We start from the raw sequence: 12,272 nt of genomic DNA, 5'->3' as shown, positions 1-12,272 counted from the left end.
ACATAAGATGTAAAATGTCAAGAGCCCAAATTTCAGGCTGTTACTGAAGTGAACTTTGGCCTCACTTCTAATAAGAGTGTATCCAGCAGTAGCAGGAGCTTGATCTTGCATCATTATCTTTGTTAAGCTGTCAGCATAACAGTTCTGACTCATTGCTGTAATAAACCCTTTATTTTTATTTTAAAAATTCTGAGTGCAGATTGCTCATGTACAAATTCTAACTCAGTGGAGAACTGTACTGTGTGAGAGTACACTGGAAGGGTGGTAGAAATGACTGCACTTCCAGTGTTTGAGCAACATAAAATCTTGTAGCATCCTCTGTTCCTCAGGTTAATATCCCCTTGCTGTAGGCTGAGAAGGGTACTGGGCTGACCAGCTGTCAGACAACACTGAAGTAGATCCTGCTCTACAGTTTTTACTGAAATTGGTTTTTTTTTCCCATTTTAAGAGTCGTCCCTCTTCATGGATGTAAATACTGAATATGTAAAGAATACGGTGTCCTTTTATTAGATTATCATGGTTAATCAAAGAATTCCATGGTTAGGAGACCTAGTCATGATAGTGTTTCACATGTCAGATAATGTAGCACCAGACTTCTTGTTCTGGAGAGGTTCTTTCTGTTGGACTTAGTTCCCAGTAGCTGCAGTCCCCAGTCAATTACAGCTCACACTGGAAGTTTGTCTGGGCATCCTGCCTGCTCACCCTGGTTTGATGAAGAGCCCATGTCAGACAGGTGGAGCACAGTGGAATACAGGCAATATGAGACTCAGAAAAAGACAATTTCTGAGCTGAGATTTTCCCTGCAACCGGTGTCTGTACTCCATAGATGATCTCACAGTTCACATTTGATGTGTTTGAAAAGTCTTTGTAGTGGATGAGTAAATCTAAGAACAACAGAGAGGGGATGAGAGAAGCAGAATAACTGAAAACATTGAGTTTTAACTCTCTGCATTTGATCTGCTGTAGAAACAACTGATCTAATGAACATTGGTCTTTGAGAATGGTTGTATTTGGGTGACATTTGCTGTTTGCTGTAACAGCATTAATCTCTTCAGTATCTGCAATGGACATAGTAGACAAATTCATTCCAGAGCTGACATCTTTTGTTTTGGCTCAAACTTGTAGCCAAGTGAAGTAGTCCATTGTAACACTGCTTAGAGAAAACACATCAGCAGGTGAAACAAGTTGTTTGTTTGTGGTTTACTGCAACAACCACAGGAAAATAATAGTATCTGTGACATTATGTTGTCATGGCAAAAGTGAAAGTATTTCTTGTTTAATGTTCTGTTTTTTCCTGCTGTGTGAAACTTTGTTAATATTTATTTTTGTTACAGTAGCAGTTTTCATATGCTTTAATGGTACTTGCTCTTTTACAGATGTTACAGGATTGGTTTCTTTGTGTTATTTTCATTTGTATTAAGTATAGGATACAGTTAATCTTGCGTAAAGCCATGTCATGCAGTACAATTAATAAAACATCTTCTTTGGTAGCCTTTCATAGCAAATGAATACAATCACAGTTTCAGTGAAATAAGCTGCTTGAGGCAGATTCAGTTTTCTGACCTGGTTTTATGGGAAGGGGACAGGGGTGGTTGTCTCCATTATGGTGTGAAATGAATGTTTTGGGGTTTTTTACTTCTTGATTTGGCCTCCTGTTCATTGCAAGTGCCATGGTTGGTTTAATACTTACAAAAGCAAATGAAATTTTGGTTGACACCACCCTTTGCATAAGTGAGTGCCTTGAAAGTCTCAGTTATGTAAGTGCTGCTGTCAGCTATCCTGACCCCTGGCTTTCTGACTCTGTTCTAGTTGTTAGGTACACCCTGCTGAAATATGTTTACCTTTTTTTTTCCAGGAAAAGGAACCTCTCAGGGTTATACCACTTAAGGAGGTCCATAAAGTTCAGGAATGCAAACAAAGGTGAGGAGAGAAGCACAGATGCCATTACCTGGGATGCAATTCCCTGCTTTATCATGGCCAGACTGGTTCTTGGAGAGTTATGTGAAAACTTTAGTTGATGTGTGCATGTGAGATAGTCTCTCTTTATGAGACTGGATGTAGTTTTGTGCATAAATCATGTTTTAAGGATTCTATGTTTGTGTGTGTTTCAAACCTGTAACCTTCAATAGGATGCAAATGCGTTGGACAAGGGCGGAACAAAGGAATGTTGTGGAGTTGTGAGTTAGACACATGGGTGCAGTCTGATCTGAGGCAGTAATTTTAGGAGTCTCTCTTCTGCTTATATAATCTGTAACTCACATCAAGTGTCTGAAGCTGGGTGAGAACACTCTTCCTCCTGCTGTTTCCCTCCCACCAAATGCCAATATGCTAAGGAATAGTTGCCTTTGCAGGAGTCATGATGGATATGGATTTTTTTTTAGCAGCTCTTGTTTAGGACTCATGCTGTGCAAAGACATAACAAAATATAAGTGAGAAATTTTACAGCAATTTGACTAGAATGGTAAATATTTTTAAACAATATTATATGATTTAGAATGTTCCTATTCAAAATATACATAGTAGCACATGTGCCACTGATAAACTAAAGAGTCTTAAGGCTAAAATTAGCAGCAGACCAATAGCAGAGTGATCAAGAAATGCAAGAGTCAGACAATAAATGCTCTGATTCTCTGCCCACCCTAGAATCTTGCTAAAATACAGTGAGAATGTTGTACTTGCTTTTGATGTGTTTTTGTGTTTCATTTACAGTGATATAATGATGAGAGACAATCTGTTTGAAATTGTAACAACTTCTCGAACCTTTTATGTACAGGTAATTTCTACTTCTGAACTTTGGGCAAAACCAAGAGACTGCTATAGTTAAATACAACTTTGAAATAGAAGTGCTTCTTTCCTTTGACTGTGCCATGATTTTCTAAGGGAAGGTGATATTCAGTATATTTTATTTACTCTTCTATGTAACTACATGCATAGAATCATAGAATGGATTGGGTTGAAAAGACCTCCGAGATCATCAAATCCAACTCTCGGTCCAACTCCAGTCCCTTTACCAGATCATGACACTCAGTGCCACGGCCAAGCTCAGCTGAAAAACATCCAGGGATGGGGAATCTACCCCCTCTCTGGGCAGCCCATTCCAATGCCTGATTGCTCTCTCTGCAAAGAAGTTTTTTCTGATCTCCAACTTCAATTTCCCCTGGCAGAGCTTGAGCCCATCGTGCCCCCTTGTCCTATTGCTGAGTGCCTGTAATAGTAAATTCAGGGTAAGAACTTAAGAAATGTCTGGTTTCAGAAACAGAAGTTCCTGTAGCTTTGAATAGCAGCCTAAAGCAGGGTTGGGCTGTCACTCTGGTGCAGGTGGTCAGGACAGTGAGCATGCTGAGAGCTGTGTTAAAGGTCACATGTGTTGTTTGGTGCAGGCGGACAGTCCCGAGGACATGCACAGCTGGATAAAGGCCATTTCCGGGGCCATTGTAGCACAGCGAGGACCCGGCAGATCAGCAGCCTCCGTACGTCACTCTGCACCTCACAGAAGATGTGATTAGTTCATGTTCACTTGTGCACATTAAGTTCTGACCATTTTTTTTTCCTTTGCCTTTCCTCTCTTCTGTCCTGTAGTAATGTGTCATCTTTGCATGAACTTTTATACAGACTGGCATAAAATAATTCATGTTTTTAGTTGAGCACTTGGCTTAGTCCTACCTGTGTGTGACTTCCTGTGCATTGTTTGTCTTGAACATGTAGATAATGCAAGTGCTAACCTAGAGAAGTTCCTCTGAGTTCAGTATGATCTTTGTCACTACTACTAGTTTGGTAGTTAAATTGACACTTTCTAATTCCTGCCAGGTGTTTGTGCTAGTTGCTGCATTCTGCAATTAAATGACAATATCCTAATTTGTTTTTAACAACTCTCTCTACTCAATGGTCATTCTCTGTTGTTAATAGTTCATTGTATATGCAGATACGGATTCAAGTTTAAAGTAACTAAGAGATCTCTGCTTGCATGAGTTAGTTTTTGCTTTTGGAAACAGTGAGAACAGCATCTACCAGTACTGAACTGAGGCACTGTGACAAATCTTAATGTTTCTGAAGCCAACGATTCATACCTACTTGCATTTAAACCCTATTAGATGTTTAGTACAAAGTTGTGACAAGTAGGGAATGTTACTGTGGTGTCACAGTGTCTCTAAGTATGTCCAGGTTTAGCACATGGAATACTTTAGAGTTCAGATGTTGCATGCCATGGTTTTCATTTTCTGTCTCTGGGATGTTTTGTAATAAGCTGAATATATCATTACCCCCATAATATGAAATTTAATAATTTAAATCTGTCTTTTGACTACTTGTGCATTGCTACCTTGTTTCTGGTAACTCAGACCAAGCTCTCAACTATTGTTTTGGGAGCTGCCTCATGCTTTTACTTAAAACTACCTGTGAAAAATTTTGTTTCATTTTGGGGGGAATGAAAATACGCTGATAACTTTTCTTCATGTATGCTTTTTTTTTTTTTTTGTGGGGCTAACTAAGCAATGTAGCTATTACTGTCTGCATCACTTCTTGTTCCCTCTGTTCTCTTCTTCCCCCAAGTCCAGGTTACTCTAATCTTAGCTTTGCCCTGTGTTCCAGATGCGGCAGGCCAGAAGGCTGTCGAATCCTTGTATACAGAGGTATACATCAAGAACTGGTGAATGCAGCACGTATGTGGGCTCTCATGTAAACTCGCCTTCTTAACAGAGGGCCACCACTAGAGACTAATTTGCACTGTAAAAAAGCTAAAAATAACGCTACCTGTTGTCATTACCGTTACTGAAAACTAACTCATCAATAATATTCACTTACAGGTTTGCACTGTTTTTTCTTACTGTTAAATTAATTGAACATTCAAAACGGCAAAACCACTACTTACACTTCAAAGTATACTAAATATTTAAATGTAAGTGATGTGATGCCACCACAATTGGGGAAGTATTAAAGCTAATTTGCATGAGAGTTCATATTTCCATTTTACTTGACATTTGTTTTGGAACTGCACAAAAGCGAGATGAAGTTTAAGCTGCCCACAAACTAATCCAGAAAACATGCACATTGTAACTCCAATGTTACTGTAGCCTGATTTGCATGGCTTGTAAGTCTCTGCATGAAATTACTAGTTCCAGCATAGAAGCATTATAACCTATAATCAATACACTGTTCAAAGCAGTGCAGCTTAGGAGTAGTACAGCAGCACAGTCTCTTAGCTGTGAAATCATAGCCAGTGTGGGTAGTAAAATCTGAGTATGCTTCAGGTCAGATTAGCAAAGAGTCATAGAGATCTCGTCCTAATACTTTGTCCTATTTGTTGAACTAAAATTATTAATAATAATAAGAATAGTAGGTGAATCACTGAATAACATGTTCTCCTAAAGCAAATGATTTTCTTAAACTTGGAGTATCATCAGGTAAAGGCAATGTAATAATGAAATTAAACAAGGCAGTGTAAATAATGTGAAATACTTCAGTGAAATTGAACACAGAACCAAAGTCCAAAAAAAATGTTTCCCAGCTTCACCCAATAATATTGGTTTGTTTATAAAAAGTAATAATGGTAGCACTTCGCAGAATCCTTTATGATAAAATCTGTGAATTTATGTGGTACTGTTCTAAGAAAAACTACTGTGAAAGAAAAAGTATTTCAATTCGGATGTATATTTGCATCTTGGACACACATCAGTGATGGGGGTTTTTTGCTAACAAATGTCCTTGAAAAATGCCTTGATTTGGGTACGCCCGTGGGTTGGCAGGTTCTTTAGTTCCTGGTCTAACTCTGGTGATGGCAGAAGTGGCAGCAGCTGCAGCTCCTGATGCACACACAGTCCACTGCATTGTCACACAGCATTTGGATCACAGCATTTAAAACTGCACCCAGCAGTGATCAGGGATTTGAGACATCCCTACAGGACTCATAGGATATGATGCACAACCTGAGGAACTTCTGGTTCTGGAGATGCAGATGTAGGTTGGGCAGGCTGTGCTGGAATATCTAAACTGGCCCTCTGTGCCTGTGCTTTAGACAATTAAATCAGACCTAGATAGTCTGGGAACTTGTTTCTATCAGTAAGTAAAAGGTGGAAGATTATTTTCAGTTATGTAAAGGTCAACAGACTGGCAGTTAACAGTGATAAACACAAGACAAAAACTTGACAGTTGGAAGGAATAGCTTAAAGATGAGTTTCTTTTCTAGGTCCAATAAGTCTGGGAATTGTTACACTCTCTCAATAGCATAAAACAGCTACTATTTTTGTTTGGTCCCTGGAAGAAATTGGGGATATGGTTACCCCAAGAAGAGGGAACTGTAAAATGTGCATTATTTCAGGATCTAGGATATAAGTGCTTGATTTAAATGAATAGGTTTGAATATACTTTTCTTTTGGAAAGATGTCACTTTCAATGGCCTTTGAAGTGTTTATCTTCAGAAGGTTACTTAACACCTCAGTAAAATGAGGAGCCTGAATTTGCTGGACTGTTTTATGAAGTCCAAAGGGGTGCTGTGTTTAAGACATTAAATGTCTTTACATGAAGAAACTGATGTTGCTGTCACATCCTGCTGTGAGCTCACATTTAGTAATACGGTGCCTCAAGACAGCACCTGCCTCCTGCTGCCGTGGCTGATGCTTTGCTTTGTGTATTTTCTGTCTTGACATTTTTGTTTGGTTGGTTGGTTTGTTGTTTGTTTGGTTCGGTTTTTTTCTGAGAGCGAAAACTGAAACTGCATCTTTCCAACACGGCGTCAGTGGCTTCATCTGACACATTCTCTTCTTTTCCAGGAGCATCCCGAGTCTTGTTCCGAACCCAACCATGCTGTCCGTACTGCCATCCCAGCCACAGCCTCCTCACATTCCAGCCCTCTGGTCCCAGCCCCTCACCCCAAACCCCCTGCCTTGGAGAAGCGAGGATTTCACGAGTCTTTTACCAAGGCCAAGCCAGGGAGCTACAAGATCCAGGTTGTCGCTCCAAGAGAATCAGCTTCCAAAGTGACTGAACGGGGCCCCTGGGAACCCCGAAGCAAAAATGGCACTCAGGAACAGGATCCTGGCCTTGTGGATCTGGATGATGCAAGCCTTCCAGTTAGTGATGTGTAGGGATGGAAGTGTTTGGAGAATGATCCATTTGTTCGGTCCTCTAATTTCCTTGCTCGGACTTTGAACCAAAGAAAATTATAGGAAGTGAGAACAAAAAAACCGGAACACTGATGTTATATATATGTGTGTGTGTGTGTGTTTCTGGGCACACATGTGTATATATAATGTGTTTGTATATTGCCTTTCAGCTGAGGGTCAGAAGTGGACCTTAGGCATTTTCTCAAAGCCTGACAGTAAATCACTTACTAGAGAGGGGCCAAACTGCACAATTTATAAGAAAAACCAACCCAAAACACAAACAAAACAAACAAAAAAGTACTTCTGCAAGTAAGCAAAGTACCAGCAAGTTTTAATTCCTAATCTGACAAATTTACTAAATTTGCAACTAATGCTATATTGTGGAGAACTTATTGCCAACAAATGTGATTATTTAATTTCACCTTGAACTAGAATAATATTTTAGGCATAGATGAGAATTGTTTCTCTCCGTGACTTTCAGATACCAGGAAATGCACAAAATGTTTCTTCTGTTCTTTAGGATCAACAGTGTCAACTGATTTGTTATCAGAAAAAGAATTCTGAACTCCCTTGGAATTCTAGTTATGGTGCTGTAAAATTTCCACTAAAATAATATTTTGAATAGTCAGCCTATTTTTGATGCACTCCTACAGATGGGTTATAACTTTTTGCACATTTGGATTTCAGTGGACTGCATGTAGTGATGTTTTGGAGGGAGGGAGAAGAGCAATTGGACTTTAGAATTTGAACACTTTAGATCTTTTGAACTAAGTGTGGTTTGTGTTACATTAGGCTTTGCAGCAATTATGTTTTCTTAAATGTCTAAATGTATCATTTGGTTACTGTTTTGAGAGTGGTTTCCTTACCAGTGCTTTGTGAACAGTTCTTGTTGCTGTATTGATCAGTGGAAGACCTCGTTGTTTCGTTTTGTTGTTATTGGTACTGAACTGTTCCTAGTCCTGCAATCGTGGCCTATAACTTTTGGTGCACTAATAATCTGAAGTGCCTGTGTTTTTTCTCACCTTGTTGAAACACTTCTGGGTTAGTTAAGTACACAAACCATTCCAAATGGTGTTGAGCGTTGGCTTGGAGTTGCTCTGGATAGCATAGTTTGAAACAGCTATTGAAAATAGGAGACTTATTAGGGCTACCAGTGTTCTGGTATTGCACCCACTGGCTGTGCAATATATGTGTTTAAAAAGTGAGTATTTGTTGTTTGTGTGCACTGTGTTCTGGGGCATCAGTGATGGGAATGAGGAGAACCTTTACATTTCAAGTATTGGATTAGATGGTGTGTACTTTTCATCATTCTTGAGAAAATGTTTGCTTTAATCAAAACCCCATAAATATCTCGTGCTGCTGCTTACTGTGATTCAAATTGTCCAGCTTTGCAATACCTTTATTATCTACTGGAACCTAAGATACATATCATTCAAGTCCATCTTCTCTCCAACTTCCAAACTGACTTCCTGCTTGAGAGATATGGATGGCTTTACCACAGCAATTTGTTGATCCCAGGATAGAATAATTGGTGTCATATAAGAATGGAATAGAGTTAATTTCAAAACCTTAAATTATATCAGCACCTTCTTTTGTTTTGTTTTTTATTTTATCCATAAGCTAACTAACCACTGTCTTAAGGCAGTGGTATCTGTAAATTACTGGTTTTGTTTGACTCTTTAGATGTATGTGAAAACTAGCACAGAATTGGAAGTTACTGTAAATGTCTGTACTAGTGTTGTAGGTTTTAATTTCTATAAAGATAAAACAATAGCTCTTTAAAAGCTTATTTTTTCACAAGTACATTCTGTGTGGAAGACACTTTGCATTGAAATATTTTTACTGTAGTCTAACATCTGAATTCACTTGCTCTGGTACAGCTTTCACACTGCATGGTCATTTTATTATATTTTGGTATTGGCAGTTTTACACATTGGGTGGAGGTAAAGCAGCTCCATTATGGGACTTAGAGAAAGAGGGAAAAAGAAAAAAAGAGAAAAAAGAAAAGAACTACTGTTGTAGTTCGGTAGCATAGCAAAATATTTGTGGTTGGTAATTGTCAGGGTCTCCTATTTATCAGTACTTTTATAAATCTATGAAAATTGTTAAATTATTTTAGAAACAGTGCTGTAAATATGTCACATTTAAATTGTCAATAAATCAGTTTGGGTAACTTAAAATAACATCTGGCTGTGTTTCTTTGCACCATGGTAAATGTTTGACAAGAACAATATGTTCCTTTTCAGCATGTAAGAGATCAGATTATCTTTTATCCAGCTATAATATCTCAGTTCTTCAAATCTGACCAGGTTGTGTAGCCTAAGAAGGAAGGTGAACAGAATGAGCTGGTTTTCTTTTCCTGTTCTCAGTTTCCTCTGTGGAAGTTTTACTTGTTATGCAAAGAATATTGATCAGGTTACTTTTGCATCAAAGGAAGGGAAGAGGAGATGTGTGGTAATGTCAAGTTCACATTTGGAAACACTCAGGCACCATCTCAAAGAGGTAAAAACCACCCCAGGGGAACAAAGTGTAACTTGCATTTTTCTGGCTTTATACTATTGCATAAGAAAGGTTCTCTCTGAGAAATGCTGTGCACAGTTACCCAAATTCCAGTTGGACTGCGACATCTGACTGTGAACTCTATGCCCCTTTACTGAAGAGGGAGTCAAATTATGCTGGTTATGGATTTAAACCCACTGTGTTAAAATAAAACACTACAGAAATTGTAACTGCTAACTCTGCAGTCCACATTCCTGCAGGTGGCTGCCAAGGAGTAATGGTCCAGGAGAGAGTTTAATAAAGTGGATTATGCCTTTACCTCATGGAATAACATGCTGTCAGCACCACCTAGGGGTCACATGCCAGCTTTAAAAATTATTAAAGCCTGGTGTTTGCTTTTAAAGTATATTTCATATGTAGAAACTGATCCTGAGACTCTGGTTGTTAAGTCACTGAACTGTTCCAGGTTTGGTTTTCGGGCATTTGTGTGTTTGGGTTTTTTTAATTTTTGCTTCTTGTAAGCTTGGAATAGCAATGGCAGCAAATTGATTGAAGACAAAAGATTAGATGTAAAGAAGAAATTCTTCCCCATGAGGGTGGGCAGGCCCTGGCACAGGGTGCCCAGAGAAGCTGTGGCTGCCCCATCCCTGGAAGTGTCCAAGGCCAGGCTGGACAGGGCTTGGAGCAACCAGGGCTGGTGGGAGGTGTCCCTGCCCATGGCAGGGGGTGGAATGAGATGAGCTTTAAGGTCCCTTCCCAACCAAGGCATTCTGTGGTCAGAAGTACCTTTAAAATGAGCACAGTCCCCTCAGCTAAGGGACTGGGAAAGGCATCTGCTGCCTTCAGTAGGCAAAGTAATGTGACACAAGGATGGGAGTTCAGAGGTGTAGAGCAGAGGAATTGGGGCTACCAGTGGAAGGAGGGCACTGCTTTAAACATTCTTTGCTAACTGAGGTGCCACTTTAATCATTTTACTTTTTGACTTTGATGTTTTGCAATTGCATAAATAGGCTCAGGAGTTCATAGTGCACGTGGCATCAGAGAGTATATTCTGTCATAAAAAAGGTTGTATTACTAGAAAATGTTGATATTCAAAGGCTATTTTTTTAGGTTTTATAAGTCTCTATTATAATGGATGGAAAAATTATTAAGCACTCCTAAAACATGTACTCTGAAGGTGTGGGTCAGAAATATCACTGTTCTTTTAACAATTTCTTATTAAACAGATGTGGGAGAGAGGAAAGAAATGAAAGAAAGTTACACTGGGAATTTTAGTCTAAAAGTTGAAATTAAAAATGTGAAGCCCTCTGTGCTTTGTACAGTTTTACCTTTTATCAGTTTCATTTAATATCTTAATATCTGTATTTTGGAGACCTGCCTATGTAACTATTTGATGCTCCAAGCCAGTAAGCCACTAAAGTACTTCTGAGATCTTCCAGTCAAACACTGAAAGCAGCTCTGGAGAAGTTAAACCTGAGTCCTGCTCTCTTAAGTGAGTTTTGTCCCACACGTCTGCCAGAATTTTTCACTTCAGATTTTCTGTGCAATTTCCAAGGAAAGTACTGGTTTGTAAAGGCACTATGTAAAGATGTAGTAGAAGTTGAATCCTGCTCTTCAAAGAGGTATCTTTGACACTGTAATTACGGCTTTGCATTTAAAACTAATGCAGTTTTGCATATCAATGTGCACAGTGAACACATCTTGTAAGAATTTAAACCACTCCTGCACCGCATTCCCATCACCCCCATTGTTTGGGGCACACCGGGACACCTGAGTCACTGTTCTCCACAGGTGGGTGTCAGCTGCACTTTCTTAGCAGTGAGTTTGTTTTCTGTAAATTCCCAAGTTTCAACGCTTGTTTTACAGTCTGTAGTGTAATATTTGCACTCCTGCTTGTAAGATTGCCCTCTGACAAAAGAAAACACCACCTGAACACAAATACATAGTTCGTTCAGATCAGCAGTTGTTTCTTGGGGCAGGTTCCTTGGTTTCACGTGAGGCTTTACAAAAGGCACACTGATCGTTCATTTACTTTGTAAATTATGCCAACAGCTCTGCTTGTCAGGCACCAGGGCTAGATCACATCTGGAAAAGAACGTGGAGTTTTAAATTCCATGGTTTGCAGCCATTCCCTTTCAAAGCAATAGCATTTTTTCTATATGTAGCAATGAATCCAGCATATGTTCTTCAAAAGGGTGGGTTTTTTAGCAAATCTTTGCTAAGACTTTTCTTACTGTGTTAAACCAAGCGGAGAAGTCCTGGGGTTTTGGGGGGTGGGAGTAGGGATGTTCCATTTTCCTCTCAGAAAATCTGGGAGAAAGCCATTAAGGAATGAATCAAAATGATAATGCAGACACAATAAGCAGAAGAATTCTGCAAAGTCCAAACTTTTGGAATTCGCTAAAACTAGAGTCATTCTGGCCTTCTTAAACCTCCATCAGCATCTTTTCTGGACAGGACCTTTCTAGACCCAGACTGTCACCTTAACCCCTTTCTCTCCAGCCAAGTGTCCTCTTTTTTTTATCCTTTATTGCTTCCCACCCTTTCCATGTGTGACCAGGTGTGCAGACCCACATTGCAGGGCTGAGGCTGGACAGCATCCCTGGATCCCTGATAGCAGCATCCAAACTCCAAGACCTCCAGAAGAATTTCTACTGTGTGATCTCTAGATGGAGC

The 12,272-nt window shown here is 39.4% G+C and overlaps 1 protein-coding gene across 7 annotated transcripts in view; it reads left to right on the top strand.

Moving 5' to 3' along the window:
• The window catches only part of PLEKHA1 (pleckstrin homology domain containing A1), a 35,841-nt gene extending 26,561 nt beyond the window's left edge, over positions 1-9,280 (top strand). For 3 of the 7 annotated variants that reach the window (XM_071563344.1, XM_071563343.1, XM_071563346.1), the window contains exons 9-12: positions 1,856-1,920; positions 2,710-2,773; positions 3,381-3,470; positions 6,765-9,280. In XM_071563344.1, coding sequence (XP_071419445.1) covers positions 1,856-1,920; positions 2,710-2,773; positions 3,381-3,470; positions 6,765-7,079 — 534 coding nt within the window. In that variant the 3' untranslated portion in view covers positions 7,080-9,280. Of the gene's footprint in view, positions 1-1,855; positions 1,921-2,709; positions 2,774-3,380; positions 3,471-4,553; positions 4,803-6,764 lie in introns of all 7 variants that reach the window. The other 4 variants (XR_011698497.1, XM_071563349.1, XM_071563347.1 and 1 more) reach the window with 4 other exon arrangements.
• Positions 9,281-12,272: the final 2,992 nt, after the last annotated feature.

This window comes from Pithys albifrons, chromosome 9, assembly GCF_047495875.1.
Source record: "Pithys albifrons albifrons isolate INPA30051 chromosome 9, PitAlb_v1, whole genome shotgun sequence".
In the NCBI taxonomy this organism is placed as follows: domain Eukaryota; kingdom Metazoa; phylum Chordata; class Aves; order Passeriformes; family Thamnophilidae; genus Pithys; species Pithys albifrons.
The sequence above is the reverse complement of the archived record's forward strand: the minus strand, read 5'-3'. Positions and strand labels throughout refer to the sequence as shown.